Source organism: Chanodichthys erythropterus, chromosome 19, assembly GCF_024489055.1.
Source record: "Chanodichthys erythropterus isolate Z2021 chromosome 19, ASM2448905v1, whole genome shotgun sequence".
NCBI classification, from domain to species: domain Eukaryota; kingdom Metazoa; phylum Chordata; class Actinopteri; order Cypriniformes; family Xenocyprididae; genus Chanodichthys; species Chanodichthys erythropterus.
Window position 1 is genome coordinate 38409029 of NC_090239.1, and position 22509 is coordinate 38431537.

A 22509-nucleotide genomic window follows, 5' to 3' on the forward strand; every position below is an offset into this window, starting at 1 on the left:
TAACTAGTTATGATTAATTATTCATATTTATTTTGAGCTAATTTGCTACAGTTCATAATAATTCACCTGTTCCGAAAGATAAATATTCCAGTTTATATGATTTATGTGATTGACGTGTCCAGTGTGCACAGATTCAAGTAGTTGTCACATGTCAAAAAACAAACTGTGCAGATCCGTTGAATTGGTTTATTGTAAGTGAAACACTTGAGTTTGCTAGACAGTGTGTTAGCCTTATCAATTGCTTACTGATGATGACACATAGCGACAGAGCTAAAAGTACATTTTTTTGAAAGAAGCCTACCTTTACCTGTTGAGAAACACACAGGAAAGAGCTGTATTTGTGATATTTGAGTTGGGGGATGCACAACACATGAAAGAGGCATTTGCAAAATATGCTTTTGTATTTTGTAATTCCTCTAAAGGTGAAGTATGTAGTTTCTGCAACACTAATGTTGCAGTATTGGTCGGTGCATTGGACAAGAAAAAGTGGTATTGAGCCATCCCTACCATCATCATGCTGCAGGCCCAAATAGGCAAGATGCCAAAAGAGCAACAAAAAAATTGCCATTGCCATTTATTTCAGTCTTGTAAAACTTAATTTTACAGAAAAGACAATGAAATTAATTCTTGTTCCACACATCTTCACCTATTTACTAAAAAAGAAACTTGTAGTGATAAAAGTAAAAAAGTAGAAATATAAAATGTGAATCTAAGATTAAAAGACACTAAAAGAATCATGTTTTTGTTAAATCAAGTTTTAGCTAATGTGTTCAGTTAAGCAATAACTCAATAAATGACAAATTACTTTTTTAAAGTTTGATTTCACAACGTATCTTGCTATATATATATATATATATATATATATATATATATATATATATATATATATATATATATATATATATATATATATATATATATATATATACATATATATTTTTTTTTTACAAAAGGCAAAATAAAGCTAAGGCATCCAATTAGAAAGGCAAAACAAAAGAACACAACACACATATCTACTAAATATCTATTTAGAGTCTTACACCACAATATTCTATATAATGTTATTTTTTTCCCCCAAATAAAAACTGATAACCTGAAGATATTTCTATCAAAATACCAGAACTCTCCCTCTTTGCAATATACAATTTGCAGGAATTAATTCCACATTAAAAATGGTGCAGGTACAATTATCATAATTCTTGTAATATTTTGTTTTCAAATGTTTTTAAAAAAGGAATTATAGTAAAAGTCAGCTGTATTCATTTGGATCTACAAATTAAAGTCATATTGTTTATTTGAAAGGTTCTAGATTGCCTGTTAAGGCAGAGTCCATGAGGTCATCATCCTCTGTATGCATATACACAGGACTTGGACGTGAGGACCGCTCAGAGCTAAGCAACAGCATTGAAGTTTCTGAAGCTATAGGGGATCTGGACCAGCCATCTGTCTTTGCTGTGTAAGAGGATGGCCCACAAGACATTGTTGACTTCTTCTTTTCTTTATCTCGATCTCTGTCCCTATCCCGCTCTTTCTGCTTCTTCTTCTCTTTTTTATGTTTCTTGTGTTTTTCACTCTGGTTAATGGATATGGAACTCATGTAGTCTTGCATGGGTTGGTGTGGTCTCATAGTTTGGTCATCATCAGAGTTAGGACTGTTCTGATGAGACTTTTCAGCAACTGAACTGCTACCAGACTCGCTCTCACTGTCTGGATTTACAGGCGTGTAGCCAGGAGAACGGCTGTGGCTTGGGGAGCTGCGGTCATGTTTTGGTGTAGAGCCACTAAAAAGGGGTGATGCTTTGTGGCCTGAGTGCTGGGAACGCATGGCACCATCTCCAGAAATTTCTCCAGGTTTCTGAAGGGTTACTTTAGATTTAATACTTGGAGAACCCCCTTCTGGCTTGCTAATAATAATCTTTGCCACACCAGTGCCAGTCACTGCACTACTTTTAGAATCAATCATCTTCTTGTCACCAGAATTGCTGCCTGATCCAGACACCTTGGATTTGCCATCTTTGTCCGTCTTGTCTCGCTTGCTCAGAAAATCACCTCCCTGGGAGGACATACCATGCTTGGAGGATGTAGGACCAGCATTTTGTGGCATTACCCCACCTGCAGTGCCACCACAGCCTTCACCCTCCTCCCCACCAATGCCCCCACTACCAACACTCTTCAGTTTGTCAATGACTGCGGTAAGAGATGGCTTTTTGTTTCGGCTTGGGGACTTTCCCTTTGCATTAGGGTTGCTTACACTGCCACCACCTCCTCCACCACTGCAACTCCCACCACTGTTCCCATATTGTGAATGACCACTTGAAGAAAAGGGCATGGAGCCTGATGATGAGGAGGAGCTTGCAGAGGAAGTAGAAGATGTAGAAGTGCTTGTGGAAGAGCTACTGCCTAACTGTTTTTGAGTACCCATTCCACCACTTGAAGAGGATTTGGACCCACCTGATCCTCCACTACCTGAGCCAATAGGGGATTTAGCCTTAGATGAGGGTGGGGTTCCAGGCACCTGGCCTTGTTGAAGTTTCATTGGAGAGGACAGCTTGTCTGAACTTCCAGAACGAGAGTGTGAGGGTGATATGTTGGGCTTGATGTTGGGATTCATGAGTGAGCCAGGAGGCTTACCACCTTGGGGCTTATTTTTGTTTCCACTTCCTGTTCCACTGCTGCCACCACTGACTGAGCCAGACAAACCATGCTTTGTTATGGGAGAGGAGGATTGCTTGCCTGTGCCCATTCCCATGGAAGATCCTTTGGATTGAGAAGGCATACCACTTCCAAGACCTGCAATGCTTGATGGTTTGGGAATATTGCCTTGCCCAGCAGAGCCTTCAAGTTTACTACTTTTTATCTTCCCTGAAGAAGAGGAAGAGTGGGAATGGTGACTTTTGTTATTGCTTGTGCCACCTGTACTACCAGTACTTCCACTTGTTGAGCTACTTGATGTGTAGCCTCCATGAGATGACGTTTTTCCTCCAGTTAAAGTCCTGGGTATCTGTATAGTGATTTTTGGGATTGGTGGAGTAGCACCTCCTGGTGGGGTCTGAGACCTGCCTGAGCTCCCAGGGGACTTAGATCCACCCGCATTAACTAATCCTCCGGAAGTGGCACTCCCAGAAGGAGGAGTGTAAGGTCGACCCCCTGAGCTGTGTGAAGGTGACTTGCCATCTGGATCCAGCTTTTTGCGTTTTGATGTTTTCTCTTTTGATTTTCCCTCACTTGAAGGAGTGCGACTACGCTTTATCTGCTTCATTTCAGAAGAGCATACACTCCCCATTCCTATTCCAGAATTTCCTCCTCCATGATCTTCCTTTGCCCTCATCTGCTGCTGTTTAACCTTTGTATCACCACTTTTAAAATCATTACCAGCTACCACAATGCCCATCATAAGTGGACTTTGGCCCCCACCAGTATGAGAAGGGTGTGAGTCTGCCATATCTGATGCTGGACCCAGTATTGGCTTTCCTCCAGCACCATTTCCAACAAAAATACCCATTTCAAAAGGGTCTTTCAATGAAGTCTCTGGAGTATTTTGGCCGTGTGAGGCAGGATTTTGTGGTGTGCCTGTAGGAGTATTCTGCTGACTTCCTCCACTAAAACTTTTAACCAGTTCAAGTTCTGGGTCAGGGCTGGGGGAGCTATCTTCAAAATAGGTCTGTGAAAAGCTTCCCTGTCCAGATAAAAGCTCTGGGTTGAAGTCTGTGTCTGGGAAGAAATTAGTTGAGGAAGAATCACTATTGGGTGTTGCTGCAGTAGCAGCTTCTGCAATCAAGTCTGCTGCATCAGTAAAGGGATTTTCATTGCTATTTGCATTAAACAGGTCTGCCTCAAACACTGTGCTACCTTGGCCTGAACTGGAAGAATCCCGGAGTGGAGTTCCCATGGAACCTCCTTCTTCACCGGCCATGAGGTGTTGGCCATGACTGCTATTGCTTCCTTTGTTGGCCTGATCAGGAATATCAGAAAGAATATCATTGATATCAGGCCCAATACTGTCAGAGCTGGAGAGGCGGACCATACAGGGTATGGATCCTTGTGGCTGAGACTGGACTTGTGTCTGTGGTTGGACATGACAGTGTGGGTGGTATGGCATTCCAGGACCTGAAGGAGGTGTCCCACACTGACTTGGAGCTGGAGTGATACTATGAGGAGTGTCAAGTCCATCACCCGGAAGACTAACATCAAAAATGGGGTTCTGGGAGGCATCAACGTCCATAGAGAAAAGCTCTCGGTGGAAATCGTCTTCAGAGTGGTGTGTGTGATGATGCTGTTGGGTCATGCCTCCCACTTGCTGCTGCAATTGTTGCTTCATGCTCATTCCACCACCTGCTCCCATTACTCCTTTATCAGAGCCTCTTGGACGCTTTTTCTTGCCCTTGGTACCAGGGCAAGACTGCCCTTGGCTATCTGTCCGCGGGGACCCAGATGAGTTCTGTCTTTCTAGAGGGCTACTGCTGTACAATGCAGCAAAATCTTGTGAGGGATTATCTTTCAGTAGGTTCATCAGCATAGGGTGGTTTTTGGTGTTGCTTGCCGGTGAGGTGGTTGTTGGTGGGGTCTGGTGGGGCTGAGATGGCTGGGGAGTAGGACTGGACCCAACACTGCCTGTTATCTGCAGAAGACTGGTTAGGATTGGATTTTGAGTGACTTTGTTAAAGTCATCTGAACCATGGCTCTGAGATTGTTGATGTTGTTGTTGCATTGCTTGTTGCTGGCCTCCAACCTGTCCCATGGTGTCCATACATGAGCCTCCCTGACCAGTACGACCCATGTTGAAAAGTGAGGTGATTGGGCCTTGGAAAGAACCGCTTCCCCCTACACCCACAACATTGTTGCTTCCTGCAGTGTTGGTCCCACTGCTTAAACCAGGAAGACCCATTGGGTTGGTCCCATCTGGCCCTGTACCCATTCCCATGTAACCTGGGCTACCAGTTGGGGGCAAGTTCTTCTTCACCATAATTTCAACAGTTTCAGCAATAAGGGACAATGCTGGAGTGTCTGCCTGAATGGTCTCTGCCTTGCGTCGGATGGCGCGCATAGTCACAGGAATGGACATGCATCTAGGGAGGGAAAAATAGATGCAACACATAAGTTTTTATGACTCAGCATAAAATACACGTTATTAAGACCACAACTTTCACTACTTTCCAGTAAGTAGTCATCGAGTATATACTTTTATAGCATATGCACATGTATCAGGATAATCAATAAACTTTAGAGTTTTCAGAACGCTTTTAACCTGAGGAACTGTGTTCTTAATCACTAAATCGGCTCCGAACAGTCTGCTAAAGATGAGCCCACTTGACACCTTTGTTGCCCTCAGAGGTAACACAGGAGGCCCAATTTCCTTGCTCTTAGGACATCAAAGGGGCCCCTCATGTGGACTACGGGCCAGATCCACATTCCAACACCCCACACACACAGGGACACACAAAAACACATACACAGACACATACAGAAACACACAAACATACATTTTTGACTGTATGTGTAAAATACAATTATGCCAACATATACCCATCCTGTATTTTGAAGCGTATGCATGTTTCCAAGTGTTTAAATGAGTGTATTTGTGCTAGTGTGCATTTTAATGATAGAATTCTGTCTGTAAACCATAACTTCTTTTATATGCATTTCTGATGTATCGAGTTTGATCTCTCCGTAAAGCTCCAGACACGAGCTATTCACTGAGATATGTCACACAGCTGACAAATGCATTTTTCGATGTGTTTAATGATACTGTGAAGAACGTACTCCAGCATGAAATCCGATCTGATAGTCATTAAATATGCAAATTCAGCTAGGAGACCAAACAAAGAAAGAGCTTGCCCGCCAACTTTGCATCAATGTCATTGGCCATTCCACCTCAAGGTGTGTTGGCCTATCTGTCATAAAAAGGAACACCAAGATTGTTCTGTGTTCTCTCCCGATTGTCTCACGAGCATCTCGTGCACGTTTTTCCCGGACATCTCCGGTGACCACGCGTTGCCATCGCGCTCAGACTCGGGACCGCCATCTTCCAGCGAAACTCACTCTCAAGTCCTCAGTTTAAACCTTCCCACGGAACGGAGGAAGCCAACGAACTGCACCAGCGCTAACCTGAAATTCGACACACACACCTTCTCTCTTTCCTTCTCTACTTCCACTCTTGTACATAGGTGTGTATATTCTTGTATATATATTTAGACGTATAACCTCTGTATCCGTAGTTTGCATATATTAAAATGTTATTCACGCTCGATTGTTCTGTTTGTTCTTTCAGCTGAAAACCAAGTCACTTTAACGTTTTTCGATCGCTTTATGCTTTGATGCTATAAGTTATTTTCATGCGTTTGTCAAACAACCCTTAATAGCTGACTTCCTGTTGGCGTGGCGTTTAACTTAGAGCACGAAAGTTGTTCGGTCCGATGAGGTCTATATGTGTACTGAGTTTTATACTTGTATGTGCAAGCGTGTTTGATATATAGACCATGTTTTCGGACCCCATTAAAGGGGGTGCTGTCGAGCCCCACTGCCACGCCCGGGTACCAGCTTCTGCCCGGCCCTGTTGGCCGCGGATTCCAATGTGTGTGCAAATTTTCAAGAGTTTTCGAGCATGGTAAGGGCCCCAAAAATGCCCGAATAGTCGAAAAAAAAAATAAAAAAAAATAAATAATAATAATAATAATAATAATTAAAGCTGCAAGCAGCGTTGAGAGGGCCCTCGCACCCGGGCTCACCGCCACCCGTTGGCCTCAGGAAAACAGTGAACAGTGGGCGTCATGCATTTGAGTGAGTGAATACAGGAGAATTATGCCAAAGACATTTCAAAATGCCACACGTCCTGCGGCCAACAGGTGGTGCTTTCACCGTAACTGAATTTTGCCATGTTGATGTCTTCAGGCCAGGACTATCATTGAACACGTGAAGTTTGAAGCAGATCGGACATTGTATGCCTGAGTTACAACAACTTCCTGTTTCTTTCGTGGCGTTAATCGCATAAATTAGCACTCAGCCAAGTGTTGCATGATTTAACGTGTCTCTAGCATGTTTGGTACTTCGTGGCATAATGAAATGTGACTCTGGTAGTGAATTACATCCTGAAGCATGCCATTTCCTGTTGCCAGCAGGTGGCGCTATGACTAACTAAATATTGTCATATAGATGTCTTTAGGCCAGGACTCTTATCACACATGTGAAGTTTGGGGCAGATCGGACATTGTATGCCTGAGTTACAGCAGCTTCCTCTTTCATGGCGAAACATCAAACTTTGTCAGGCCGCCACGGACACGCCCTTCGGCGAAAACTCTAGATCTTCGCAATTTAACGTCACAAAGGCCTTTAGATTAGACTGACCAAAAATGACATTGATCTGATAAAATCTCTAGGAGGAGTTCGTTAAAGTACAACGTCTGGAAAATGCAAAAAACGGTGAATTAATTCAAAATATCTGACTTCCTGTTTGGTTTCGGATTTCGCTCCAAGAGAATTTTTTGTAGGTACTGGGCTGATAAATGTGTGTACCGAATTTCAAGCCCCTAGTGTTATGTAGCGAGCGGGGCTGTACGTTAGATGGCGCTATCGAGCCATTTTGCCACGCCCAATTCCGAAACCCATAACAGACGTAAATTTTCACCACTTCTGACGCGTGTGCAAAGTTTCGTGAGTTTTCGAGCATGTTTAGGCCCTCTCAAATGCGATTCACTTTGGAGAATAATAATAAATATAGCTGTGAGCAGCGATGGCGGGCCCAAGCCCGGTGGCACCGCCACCCCGGTGGCTTCAGGGCAACTGTGCACAGCGGGCAATAGGCACTTAAAACGGTTAAACATCAAAGGACTATGTCAAATTCACTCCACATTTACTGCACTACAAGGTGCCGTTATAGAGCCCCTCCTCCCTGCCCATTTTCAAAGGATTACATGTGCCAAGTTTTAACATTATTCTGATGAATTTTGAAGCAAATCAGGTAAAAATAAGAGGGTGATCTCAATGTATGCTGAAAGTGACACATTTTCTGCTTCCAGTTGGTGGCGCTATGACTTTGAATCACAATAGTCAAATCCATGTGATCAGCCTTGTACAACGAAGACTAAGCCAAAGTTTCATCAAAATCAATTAATGTATGCAGAAGTTATAACACTTTGTTTCCCTTTTCTTACCATAAATTCGTTGCCTCGCCACGGCCAAACCGTTTGAGATATCCAAAATCCGTTTGCAATTAAACAACTTCAATGTGTTAGCAACAAGTTAAAAAAAGCTTGGTGTAAATTGGATAAACCCTGTAGGAGTAGTAGTATAAAATTCATAGCCTGTTTTTTCAAAAAATTAACATTCAAACCAAAATAGTTGACTTCCTGTTGGTCGGAGCTAATGAATGTAAATTAGAAAATTGTCCGGCTTGATGAGAATAATATGTGTACCGAGTTTGGTGACTGTAGGAAAAACTAACCCCCACTTTTGTCAAAAGGTGGCGCTACTGAGCCCCTCCACCACGCCCATTTCTATGGCTTTGTCCATGTCTACTGGTTGACAATATTGATGTGTGTGTCGAGTTTCATGCAATTTGAAGCATGTTAAGAGCCTCAAAAACACTCAAGAATATTATTACAGTTTGACCTGTTGCCATGGCAACAATATTTCAAATATCAAAAATCCTGTCATAGGTCTACATCTGCTGTGTATTGACATTACACTGATGAAGTTTGAAGCAAATCAGGTAAAAATAAGAGGGTGATCTCAAAGCATTTTAAAAGTGATACACTTCTTGCTGCCATTTGGTGGCGCTATAACTTTGACTCACAATAGTTACATCCATGTGATCAGACTACTACAACCAACACACTCCTGAAGTTTCATAAACATCAATCAATGTATGCAGAAGTTATAACACATTTCCTGTTTCCCTTTTCTCGCCATAAATTCGTTGCCTCGCCACGGCCAAACCGTTCGAGATATCAAAAATCCCCTGGCAATTTTTAATCATCAGTGTCTTGACTTCATGCTGACCGAGTTTGGTGGCGATCGGATTAATCGTCTAGGAGGAGTATATCAAATTCCAGAGCATGCGTTTTTCAAACAACCCTTAATAGCTGACTTCCTGTTGGCGTGGCGATTAACTTAGAGCGCGAAAGTTGTTCGGCCCGATGAGGTCTATATGTGTACCGAGTTTCATACTAATAAGTGCAAGCATGTTTAATATATGGACCAAATTTTCAGACTTTTTTCAAGGGGGCGCTGTCGAGCCCCCCTGCCCCGCCCGGGTACCAGCCTCTCCGGCGTCCTAATGGCCGCGGATTCCAATGTGTGTGCCAATTTTCAAGAGTTTTTGAGCATGTTAAGGCCCCCAAAAAGCCCCGGAAGACGGAAAAAAAAAAAAAAAAAAAAAATAAAAAAAATATAGCTGCGAGCAGCGATGGCGGGCCCAAGCCCGGTGGCACCGCCACCCCGGTGGCTTCAGGGCAACTGTGCACAGCGGGCAATAGGCACTTAAAACGGTTAAACATCAAAGGACTATGTCAAATTCACTCCACATTTACTGCACTACAAGGTGCCGTTATAGAGCCCCTCCTCCCTGCCCATTTTCAAAGGATTACATGTGCCAAGTTTTAACATTATTCTGATGAATTTTGAAGCAAATCAGGTAAAAATAAGAGGGTGATCTCAATGTATGCTGAAAGTGACACATTTTCTGCTTCCAGTTGGTGGCGCTATGACTTTGAATCACAATAGTCAAATCCATGTGATCAGCCTTGTACAACGAAGACTAAGCCAAAGTTTCATCAAAATCAATTAATGTATGCAGAAGTTATAACACTTTGTTTCCCTTTTCTTGCCATAAATTCGTTGCCTCGCCACGGCCAAACCGTTTGAGATATCCAAAATCCGTTTGCAATTAAACAACTTCAATGTGTTAGCAACAAGTTAAAAAAGCTTGGTGTAAATTGGATAAACCCTGTAGGAGTAGTAGTATAAAATTCATAGCCTGTTTTTTCAAAAAATTAACATTCAAACCAAAATAGCTGACTTCCTGTTGGTCGGAGCTAATGAATGTAAATTAGAAAATTGTCCGGCTTGATGAGAATAATATGTGTACCGAGTTTGGTGACTGTAGGAAAAACTAACCCCCACTTTTGTCAAAAGGTGGCGCTACTGAGCCCCTCCACCACGCCCATTTCTATGGCTTTGTCCATGTCTACTGGTTGACAATATTGATGTGTGTGTCGAGTTTCATGCAATTTGAAGCATGTTAAGAGCCTCAAAAACACTCAAGAATATTATTACAGTTTGACCTGTTGCCATGGCAACAATATTTCAAATACCAAAAATCCTGTCATAGGTCTACATCTGCTGTGTATTGACATTACACTGATGAAGTTTGAAGCAAATCAGGTAAAAATAAGAGGGTGATCTCAAAGCATTTTAAAAGTGATACACTTCTTGCTGCCATTTGGTGGCGCTATAACTTTGACTCACAATAGTTACATCCATGTGATCAGACTACTACAACCAACACACTCCTGAAGTTTCATAAACATCAATCAATGTATGCAGAAGTTATAACATTTCCTGTTTCCCTTTTCTCGCCATAAATTCGTTGCCTCGCCACGGCCAAACCGTTTGAGATATCCAAAATCCGTTTGCAATTAAACAACTTCAATGTGTTCGCAACAAGTTAAAAAAAGCTTGGTGTAAATTGGATAAACCCTGTAGGAGTAGTAGTATAAAATTCATAGCCTGTTTTTTCAAAAAATTAACATTCAAACCAAAATAGCTGACTTCCTGTTGGTCGGAGCTAATGAATGTAAATTAGAAAATTGTCCGGCTTGATGAGAATAATATGTGTACCGAGTTTGGTGACTGTAGGAAAAACTAACCCCCCCACTTTTGTCAAAAGGTGGCGCTACTGAGCCCCTCCACCACGCCCATTTCTATGGCTTTGTCCATGTCTACTGGTTGACAATATTGATGTGTGTGTCGAGTTTCATGCAATTTGAAGCATGTTAAGAGCCTCAAAAACACTCAAGAATATTATTACAGTTTGACCTGTTGCCATGGCAACAATATTTCAAATATCAAAAATCCTGTCATAGGTCTACATCTGCTGTGTATTGACATTACACTGATGAAGTTTGAAGCAAATCAGGTAAAAATAAGAGGGTGATCTCAAAACATTTCAAAAAGTGATACACTTCCTGCTGCCAGTTGGTGGCGCTATAACTTTGACTCACAATAGTCACATCCATGTGATCAGACTCCTATAACGAACACACTCGTGAAGTTTCATAAAGATCAATATATGTATTAAGACGTTATAACACATTTCCTGTTTCCTTTTTCTCGCCATAAATTCGTTGCCTCGCCACGGCCAAACCGTTCGAGATATCAAAAATCCCCTGGCAATTTTTAATCATCAGTGTCTTGACTTCATGCTGACCGAGTTTGGTGGCGATCGGATTAATCGTCTAGGAGGAGTATATCAAATTCCAGAGCATGCGTTTTTCAAACAACCCTTAATAGCTGACTTCCTGTTGGCGTGGCGATTAACTTAGAGCGCGAAAGTTGTTCGGCCCGATGAGGTCTATATGTGTACCGAGTTTCATACTAATACGTGCAAGCATGTTTAATATATGGACCAAATTTTCAGACTTTTTTCAAGGGGGCGCTGTCGAGCCCCCCTGCCACGCCCGGGTACCAGCGCCTCCGGCGTCCTAATGGCCGCGGATTCCAATGTGTGTGCCAATTTTCAAGAGTTTTTGAGCATGTTAAGGCCCCCAAAAAGCCCCGGAAGACGGAAAAAAAAAAAAATAAAATAAATAAATAAATAATAATAAATATAGCTGCGAGCAGCGATGGCGGGCCCAAGCCCGGTGGCACCGCCACCCCGGTGGCTTCAGGGCAACTGTGCACAGCGGGCAATAGGCACTTAAAACGGTTAAACATCAAAGGACTATGTCAAATTCACTCCACATTTACTGCACTACAAGGTGCCGTTATAGAGCCCCTCCTCCCTGCCCATTTTCAAAGGATTACATGTGCCAAGTTTTAACATTATTCTGATGAATTTTGAAGCAAATCAGGTAAAAATAAGAGGGTGATCTCAATGTATGCTGAAAGTGACACATTTTCTGCTTCCAGTTGGTGGCGCTATGACTTTGAATCACAATAGTCAAATCCATGTGATCAGCCTTGTACAACGAAGACTAAGCCAAAGTTTCATCAAAATCAATTAATGTATGCAGAAGTTATAACACTTTGTTGCCCTTTTCTTGCCATAAATTCGTAGCCTCGCCACGGCCAAACCGTTTGAGATATCCAAAATCCGTTTGCAATTAAACAACTTCAATGTGTTAGCAACAAGTTAAAAAAAGCTTGGTGTAAATTGGATAAACCCTGTAGGAGTAGTAGTATAAAATTCATAGCCTGTTTTTTCAAAAAATTAACATTCAAACCAAAATAGCTGACTTCCTGTTGGTCGGAGCTAATGAATGTAAATTAGAAAATTGTCCGGCTTGATGAGAATAATATGTGTACCGAGTTTGGTGACTGTAGGAAAAACTAACCCCCCCACTTTTGTCAAAAGGTGGCGCTACTGAGCCCCTCCACCACGCCCATTTCTATGGCTTTGTCCATGTCTACTGGTTGACAATATTGATGTGTGTGTCGAGTTTCATGCAATTTGAAGCATGTTAAGAGCCTCAAAAACACTCAAGAATATTATTACAGTTTGACCTGTTGCCATGGCAACAATATTTCAAATACCAAAAATCCTGTCATAGGTCTACATCTGCTGTGTATTGACATTACACTGATGAAGTTTGAAGCAAATCAGGTAAAAATAAGAGGGTGATCTCAAAACATTTCAAAAAGTGATACACTTCCTGCTGCCAGTTGGTGGCGCTATAAATTTGACTCACAATAGTCACATCCATGTGATCAGACTCCTATAACGAACACACTCGTGAAGTTTCATAAAGATCAATATATGTATTAAGACGTTATAACACATTTCCTGTTTCCTTTTTCTCGCCATAAATTCGTTGCCTCGCCACGGCCAAACCGTTCGAGATATCAAAAATCCCCTGGCAATTTTTAATCATCCGTGTCTTGACTTCATGCTGACAGAGTTTGGTGGCGATCGGATTAATCGTCTAGGAGGAGTATATCAAATTCCAGAGCATGCGTTTTTCAAACAACCCTTAATAGCTGACTTCCTGTTGGCGTGGCGATTAACTTAGAGCGCGAAAGTTGTTCGGCCCGATGAGGTCTATATGTGTACCGAGTTTCATACTAATACGTGCAAGCATGTTTAATATATGGACCAAATTTTCAGACTTTTTTCAAGGGGGCGCTGTCGAGCCCCCCTGCCACGCCCGGGTACCAGCCTCTCCGGCGTCCTAATGGCCGCGGATTCCAATGTGTGTGCCAATTTTCAAGAGTTTTTGAGCATGTTAAGGCCCCCAAAAAGCCCCGGAAGACGAAAAAAAAAATAAATAAATAAATAAAAATAATAATAATAATAATAAATATAGCTGCGAGCAGCGATGGCGGGCCCAAGCCCGGTGGCACCGCCACCCCGGTGGCTTCAGGGCAACTGTGCACAGCGGGCAATAGGCACTTAAAACGGTTAAACATCAAAGGACTATGTCAAATTCACTCCACATTTACTGCACTACAAGGTGCCGCTATAGAGCCCCTCCTCCCTGCCCATTTTCAAAGGATTACATGTGCCAAGTTTTAACATTATTCTGATGAATTTTGAAGCAAATCAGGTAAAAATAAGAGGGTGATCTCAATGTATGCTGAAAGTGACATTTTCTGCTTCCAGTTGGTGGCACTATGACTTTGAATCACAATAGTCAAATCCATGTGATCAGCCTTGTACAACGAAGACTAAGCCAAAGTTTCATCAAAATCAATTAATGTATGCAGAAGTTATAACACTTTGTTTCCCTTTTCTTGCCATAAATTCGTTGCCTCGCCACGGCCAAACCGTTTGAGATATCCAAAATCCGTTTGCAATTAAACAACTTCAATGTGTTCGCAACAAGTTAAAAAAAGCTTGGTGTAAATTGGATAAACCCTGTAGGAGTAGTAGTATAAAATTCATAGCCTGTTTTTTCAAAAAATTAACATTCAAACCAAAATAGCTGACTTCCTGTTGGTCGGAGCTAATGAATGTAAATTAGAAAATTGTCCGGCTTGATGAGAATAATATGTGTACCGAGTTTGGTGACTGTAGGAAAAACTAACCCCCCCACTTTTGTCAAAAGGTGGCGCTACTGAGCCCCTCCACCACGCCCATTTCTATGGCTTGGTCCATGTCTACTGGTTGACAATATTGATGTGTGTGTCGAGTTTCATGCAATTTGAAGCATGTTAAGAGCCTCAAAAACACTCAAGAATATTATTACAGTTTGACCTGTTGCCATGGCAACAATATTTCAAATATCAAAAATCCTGTCATAGGTCTACATCTGCTGTGTATTGACATTACACTGATGAAGTTTGAAGCAAATCAGGTAAAATAAGAGGGTGATCTCAAAGCATTTCAAAAAGTGATACACTTTGTAGGGACTCGTTCGACAGACGTTACCAAATGGCTTTATCAGCCAGAGGCATGATTGAACAAAGCTTCATTTGGTCCAAAAGATCCATTTCCTGACAGGAAAAACCTAGCCAGAACAGAAGTGATGACGCGACTTCTTTTAACAAAGGACTCTGTCTAAAGGACTTCTTTGCTCATCTGCAATAAACTAATCAGAACCCATCACGTGGATCGAATCACATTAAATCTATTGATTCTCTCACAAAACCCTCTTGTATTATCGGACGGAACAGGAAAACACCCATCAACGGATTTAAAGACGAATCTGTCCTATCAATACCTCCCTTGTGTGAGCAATCCATCCTGACCCGGTCACTCGTGACTCTGGTCAAAGTTTAAACTATGCTTAAGGACTCAATCTTGAATCTCAAAAGGGACAATTGTCGATTACTTAAAGTATTAACTATATCCAGAATAACATTTGCTATGATGTGATTACTAATATGTTGGAGTCAATGCATTATATGTTTGTATTCCCGTATGCATTTTCTTTCTCTTGTAATCATTGTTTTTAATTAGGTCAGTCTAGTAATATGTTGGTAAGAAGTGTGTCATGTTTGAGCTCTAAATACAGAGTTTATAATTCTCTGTAATTCTGTGTGAATGAAACATTGAAATTCAGTATCAGGAAAATATTAAGAAACTTTATAAAGTTGTTAATAAAACAGGAGAATGTTCTGCAGATATCACGCGATGTGATCAATAGACAATAGACGAGGCGTTTCTAATCTCCGTAGCAACGTCTCATTGGAGGACCGCATCTGAAGGATGGAACCAGAATTGCTCCTTTAAAACTATGCTGTCCGAACAAGTCAGAGTCAGAAGCTGGAAGTCAGAAGTCAGTCAGAAGTCGGTCAGAAATACTTTGACCACGGCAGAAAAGTCGCATGGGTCATTGATAACTGATTGACCGGGGCTGATTTTCCATCTAACACCCGACTTCAAACATGAGCTGCGCCGCTGATCATTCAACAGCCATCACATCCAGACTCCAAAACCCTCTGTGAAATATCTGACCAAAGTCTCCCAAGAAGAGAGCCGCTCAAGCCAGACGCTCAAATCAGAACAGCAACATCCTTCAAAGCTTCCGCGCAACCTATAGGGCTTTCCCGAGAGGACGTCACCTGAAAGACAGCCAATCCAGAACGGGCTTCCGCTGTACACGAGTCACGGAACAACCCAATTACCCCAGCTGTGAGAGCAAACGCAGGTACAAGCAAACTTCTCTCTCTCGCTGGAAACTGGTGAAACTCTTTTAAACCTAAAGAATCAAGCCAAAGCTCTGCTTTTGTGATTTTCCTCAGGTTATGAGTTAAGTTAGCACTGAACTTGGGACTTTTCATAACTCATCAACTCCGCAAATGTGTGTGCATGTATGTATGTGTGTGTGTGTGTGTGTGTGGGTTTAGCCTTAGTTTCCTGTAATCATTAGAAGTAGTCAATAAATCTTGTTTTGATTTTCACATATACGAGTTTCTTGTGTTGTGTGTCAAATTACTGCCTTAAACGTAAAAGATCAAGTTACCTCTTGCTTATAATATAATAATTACAATAACAACAATAATCATAATAAAATATTGTTACTGTTGGCCGCAGAATAATATTTTATCCAGAATTGGTAAAATACTCTAACCTCAATTTTCGCTGGACGAATAATTGATGAAGTGTTAAATATTAATTCTGAATCATTTACAGTGAATCATTTACAGTTGATTCAATTCTTATTCCCTGTAACAATTAAATTGAGCTAATAAATGACCTAAGGTACATTACAACTTCCTGCTGCCAGTTGGTGGCGCTATAACTTTGAATCACAATAGTCACACCCATGTGATCAGACTACTACAACCAACACACTTTAACCAACATAAAAAGTTTCATAAAGATCAATATATGTATGCAGACGTTATAACACATTTCCTGTTTCCTTTTTCTCACCATAAATTCGTTGCCTCGCCATGGCCAAACCGTTCGAGATATCAAAAATCCGCTGGCAATTTTTAATCAATCAATGTCTTGTCTTCATGCTGACTGAGTTTGGTGGCGATCGGATTAATCGTCTAGGAGGAGTATATCAAATTCCAGAGCATGCGTTTTTCAAACAACCCTTAATAGCTGACTTCCTGTTGGCGTGGCATTTAACCTAGAGTACGAAAGTTGTTTGGCCCGATGAGGTCTATATGTGTATTGAGTTTTATACTTGTATGTGCAAGCGTGTTTGATATATAGACCATGTTTTCGGACCCCATTCAAGGGGGCGCTGTCGAGCCCCCCTTCCACGCCCGGATACCAGCTTCTGCCCGGCCCTGTTGGCCGCGGATTCCAATGTGTGTGCAAATTTTCAAGAGTTTGAGCATGGTAAGGGCCCCAAAAATGCCCAAATAGTCGGAAAAAAAATAAATAAATAAATAATAATAATAATAATAATACTAAAGAAAACAAAAGGGCCTTCAGCCCCTTACAGGGCTTTGGCCCTAATAATAATAATCCTAAAGAAAACAATAGGGCCTTCAGCCCCTTGGGCTTTGGCCCTAATAATAATAATCCTAAAGAAAACAAAAGGGCCTTCAGCCCCTTGGGCTTTGGCCCTAATAATCCTAAAGAAAACAAAAGGGCCTTCAGCCCCTTACAGGGCTTTGGCCCTAATAATAATCCTAAAGAAAACAAAATAAATAAATATAGCTGCGATCAGCGATGACGGGCCAAAGCCCGGTGGCACCGCCACCCCTGTGGCTTCAGGGCAACTGTGCATGGCAGACAATGGGCATTTAAAACAGTTAAGCATAAAAGGACTGTCAAATTCACTCCACATTTACTGCACTACAAGGTAGCGCTATAGAGCCCCTCCTCCCTGCCCGTTTCTAAGGCTTTGCCCATGTCTACGTGCTAACAATCCTGATGTGTGTGTGGAGTTTCAAACAATTTGAAGCATGCTAAGAGTCTCAAAAGCATTCAAAACCAATATAAAAGTTTGATGCGTTGCCAAGGCAACTGTGTTTGAGATATCACAATTCTTTTCAAAGGTCAACATCTGACATTTTTTGACATTATTTAAATGAAGTTTGAAGCAAATAGGGTAAACATAAGATGGTGATCTCAAAGCATGCTGAAAGTTACACATTTCCTGCTGCCAGTTGGTGGCGCTATAACTTTGACTCACAATAGTCACATCTATGTGATCAGCCTTGTAGAACGAAGACACAGCCGAAGATTCATCAAAATCAATTAATGTATGCAGAAGTTATAACACTTTGTTTCCCTTTTCTTGATATTAATTCGTTGCCTCGCCAGGGCCAAACCATTTGAGATATCCAAAATCTGTTTGCAATTAAACAATTTCAATGTATTAGCACCAAGTAAAAAATGTTTGGTGTAAATTGTATAAACCCTGTTGGAGCAGTAGTATTAAATTCAAAGCCTGTTTTTAAAAAAAATTAACATTCAAACCAAAATAGCTGACTTCCTGTTGGTTGGAGCTAATGAATGTAAATTAGAAAATTGTCCGGCTTGATGAGAACAATATGTGTACAGAGTTTGGTGACTGTAGGAAAAACTAACCCCCCCACTTTTGTCAAAAGGTGGCGCTACTGAGCCCCTCCACCACGCCCATTTATATGGCTTTGTCCATGTCTACTGGTTGACAATATTGATGTGTGTATCAAGTTTCATGCAATTTGAAGCATGTTAAGAGCCTCAAAAACACTCAAGAATATTATTACAGTTTGATGTGTTGCCATGGCAACAATATTTAAAATATCAAGAATCCTGTCACAGGTCTACATCTGCTGTGTATTGACATTACACTGATGAAGTTTGAAGCAAATCAGGTAAACATAACAGAGTGAACTCAATGCATTTTGAAAGTGACACACTTCTTGCTGCCAGTTGGTGGCGCTATAACTTTGACTCACAATAGTCACATCCATGTGATCAGACTCCTATAACAAACACACACCTGAAGTTTCATAAACATCAATCAATGTATGCAGAAGTTATAACACACTTCCTGTTTCCCTTTTCTCGCCATAAATTCGGTATACATATTGTTCTCATCAAGCCGGACAATTTTCTAATTTACACTTATTAGCTCCGACCAACAAGAAGTCAGCCATTTTAGTTTGAATGTTAATTTTTTGAAAAAACAAGCTATGAATTTTATACTACTACTCCTACAGGGTTTATACAATTTACACCAAACTTTGTTAACTTGGTGCTAATACATTGAAGTTGTTTAATTGCAAACGGATTTTGGATATCTCAAATGGTTTGGCCGTGGCGAGGCAACGAATTTATGGCAAGAAAAGGGAAACAAAGTGTTATAACTTCTGCATTCATTAATTGATTTTGATGAAACTTCGGCTTAGTCTTCGTTGTACAAGGCTGATCACATGGATGTGACTATTGTGATTCAAAGTCATAGCGCCACCAACTGGAAGCAGAAAATGTGTCACTTTCAGCATACATTGAGATTTCCTTATTTGACCTGATTTGCTTCAGAATAATGTTAAAACTTGGCACATATAATCCTTTGAAAATGGGCAGGGAGGAGGGGCTCTATAGCAACACCTTGCAGTGCAGTAAATGTGGAGTGAATTTGACATGGTCCTTTGATGTTTAACCATTTTAAATGCCTATTGCCCACTGTGCACAGTTGCCCTGAAGCCACCGGGGTGGCGGTGCCACCAGGCTTGGGCCCGCCATCGCTGCTCGCAGCTATATTTAGATGATTTAATTTTTTAAATCTAATATAAATAATCACATTTTAAATTTTAAAAGAGTAGTAAAATAAAATTAAAATGCAAATTAAAAAAAATGACTTCTCTGCTGTCACTTCAAAACAGTGTGTATGAAAAAGAACATGAACAGGAAAGATGAACTTGTCAGGTGCCCAAAAGCAAAAATGTAAAAAAAAAAAAAAAAAAAAATGTATGGATGACAAGATGAAAAGGATAAAAATTGTAAAAAATAAAAATAAGTGATACTAATGGTGATGTCTTCAGTGAGGATGCTACTGTTTTTTTTTTTTTACCCTCCCAGCCATGTAAAGAATGAGCTCTAATTAGTGTATATAACATTTGTCTAAAATTATGTTATTCTGTTTGAGTGTTTAGAAACTTGTTACAGAGTTAAGCCACTTGGATGTGTTTGATATTTCCTTATTCTACTGCTTCTGTAGTGTTCTAGGTTACCTTGAAAATGGGAAGGAAAATTGTTCATTATCAAATTCTTGTTAGGTGGTAGTGTTTACTCTCAAATAAAAAGACAATGATGTTGTGTGAGACTATGCTATTTACATTTACACAATATCAAGCAACCTTCACATCATAATAGTCGATTTCATTTCATAAATGGAATTTTTTTCTTACACAAATTATAGTGCTAATGCCTGTAGTAAATTAACCTAAAATAAATATAATTAATCATAACTAGTTATAATTAATTATAAATATTTGGATCAGTTAATAAAATTAACAATTTTTTTTTTTTAACCTTTAGATATATTTTCTTTCCTAATCTTATTAAATATGTATGCTATTTATAATGTTAACTTCTTGAATGTAGTCAAATAAATTAGAATAATATGACACTAAGCTGTTACCAATTAAATCAGTATCAACCAAATGCATGATGCTTTCAGATATTGCTACTTACAGTAAATACATATACACATTAATAACAACTGTATAATTTAATGAGATTAGTATTTTAAACAACATTTTTATTCAGAAATATGAAATGACAAAATGAAATGATACTTGGATTATGAAAGTAATATCGCCACTAGGTAAGTCATTGTGTTAAAGGAGTCATTTATTCATTTGTCGATTCGTTCAAAACGCTGATTCATTCAGGAATAAAATCAAGTGGCTGTCTGTATTCACTGGTCACTGAATCATAGTCTATATTAATGGGTTCTTCAAAGACTCATTCATTCAGGAATGACACAACTCTGTGTGCCTACTGCGAGTCATTTGCACAACGGTTCTGTGACTTTATTAGCTTTGGAAGTTTATTTGGCATAGAAAATAACCATTCTGTATGCCATCAGTTAGCCGGCCAATACTTAATATTAATTGAATAATCTCAGCGTATTATCTAAAACAAAAGTTAGGACATCTGTGTATGATGACTTAAATTTATACTGGTCTGGGCTTCACCATATCTCTGTGCTGTCATGTGAGTCGTGCAGCGTTGCCACACAGTTTTTGATAGGTGGTCAGCAATAATAAAACAGGCAGTGTGCCAAAGGTATTGGCTATTAGGTAGTTGTGAGTGCAGGTGCTAAGTAAATTGTTATTTCTGAGTCAAACACGTGTTTTTATGGACACACAGAAGAAAGTCTCTACAGGCTCTGCCTCGATTTGTGTCTCAAGTCATTTGTGAGTCTGGCTGCTTGAGAGATAGAGATCAAGAAATGGAGATTAATATTAAATGTAAATTTAAAAGTGATTATATAGTTGCAATAAACGTGTTAAATCCATCGCAGCAAAGGACTATTATTTTGCTGCGTTGAACTGAGCAAGAATTGATGATGACACCTGGTCGCGCTGCATCCAGTGTAGACAATATCATTATAATGGGTTCATTTATCTTGTAACGTCTCGTCGCACAACTCACATCCGGTGTCGGTGTTATAGTCTTTGAAAACAGCGACAACTTCGTTGCAGATAAGACACCGGCTTTGCATTCACAAAACCAGGTAGGATGAACGCATTGTTGTCTTTCCATTCTTCTTTTTATGCCCTTTTTTCTCTGACAACTTTCCTCTTTAGACTCTTTGATAGTGCCATTGTCTCTCACCAGAGCTTAAATGTTAAAGGGTTAGTTCACCCAAAAATGAAAATTCTGTCATTTATTACTTACCCTCATGCCGTTTCACACCCTTAAGACCTGTGTTCATCTTCGGAACACAAATTAAGATATTTTACTTGAAATCCGATGGCTCCGTAAGGCCTCCATAGGAAGCAATGTCACTTCCTCTCTCAAGATACATAAAAGTAATAAAAACATATTTAAATCGGTTCATGTGAGTACAGTGGTTCAATATTAATATTATAAAGCGATGAGAATATTTTTGGAGCGCCAAAAATAACAAAATAACGACTTATTTAGTGATGACCGATTTCAAAACAATGCTTCAGGAAGCATCAGAGCACAGTGAATCAGTGTGTCGAATCTGCTGTTCGGAGCACCAAAGTCACGTGATTTCAGCCGTTGTCAGTTTGAAATGCGATCCGAATCATGATTCGACACACTGATTCATTTGTGCTCCGATGCTTCAAGAAGCAGTGTTTTGCATTCGGCCATCACTAAATAAGTTGTTATTTTGTTATTTTTGGTGCTCCAAAAATATTCTCGTCGCTTTTTAATATTAATATTGAACCACTGTGCTCACATGAACCGATTTAAATATGTTTTTAGTACCTTTATGGATCTTGAGAGAGGAAATGACATTGCTTTCTATGGAGGCCTCACTGAGCCATCGGATTTTAACAAAAATATCTTAATTTGTGTTCTGAAGATGAACAAAGGTCTTACGGGTGTGGAACGGCATGAGAGTAAGTAATAAATGAAAGAATTTATTTTTGGGTGAACTAACCCTTTAACATCTCACTCTGCACACGATGGAGTAGCATACCTCCAGCATGCAAACAATAAAAAAAAAAAAAATGCAGTTTAGTACATGAGGATGCCAAGGGACAATTCTGAGTGTAAAAGTAGGCTACATAAAATAATTATTACAATAAGTTAGGCTCCATTGTGTAGCCTGACAAGCAAATTAAAATGTTACACATTTATTATTCACAATATGGAAAGAGGAAATAAAACATATTAATTAAGAACATGACTCAAACATGCCATTAATGGGCTTATTCAAGTTATTTTTATCCATTCCGCATATCCCACATGTTTGT

At 40.2% G+C, this 22509-nt stretch overlaps 1 protein-coding gene across 3 annotated transcripts in view; it reads right to left on the minus strand.

Annotated features, from left to right (window-relative positions):
- Positions 1–170: 170 nt before the first annotated feature.
- The window catches only part of med1 (mediator complex subunit 1), a 127705-nt gene continuing 105366 nt past the window's right edge, over positions 171–22509 (minus strand). For all 3 annotated transcript variants that reach the window (XM_067369639.1, XM_067369638.1, XM_067369640.1), the window contains one exon: positions 171–5066. In XM_067369639.1, coding sequence (XP_067225740.1) covers positions 1292–5066 — 3775 coding nt within the window. In that variant the 3' untranslated portion in view covers positions 171–1291. The remainder of the gene's footprint in view (positions 5067–22509) is intronic.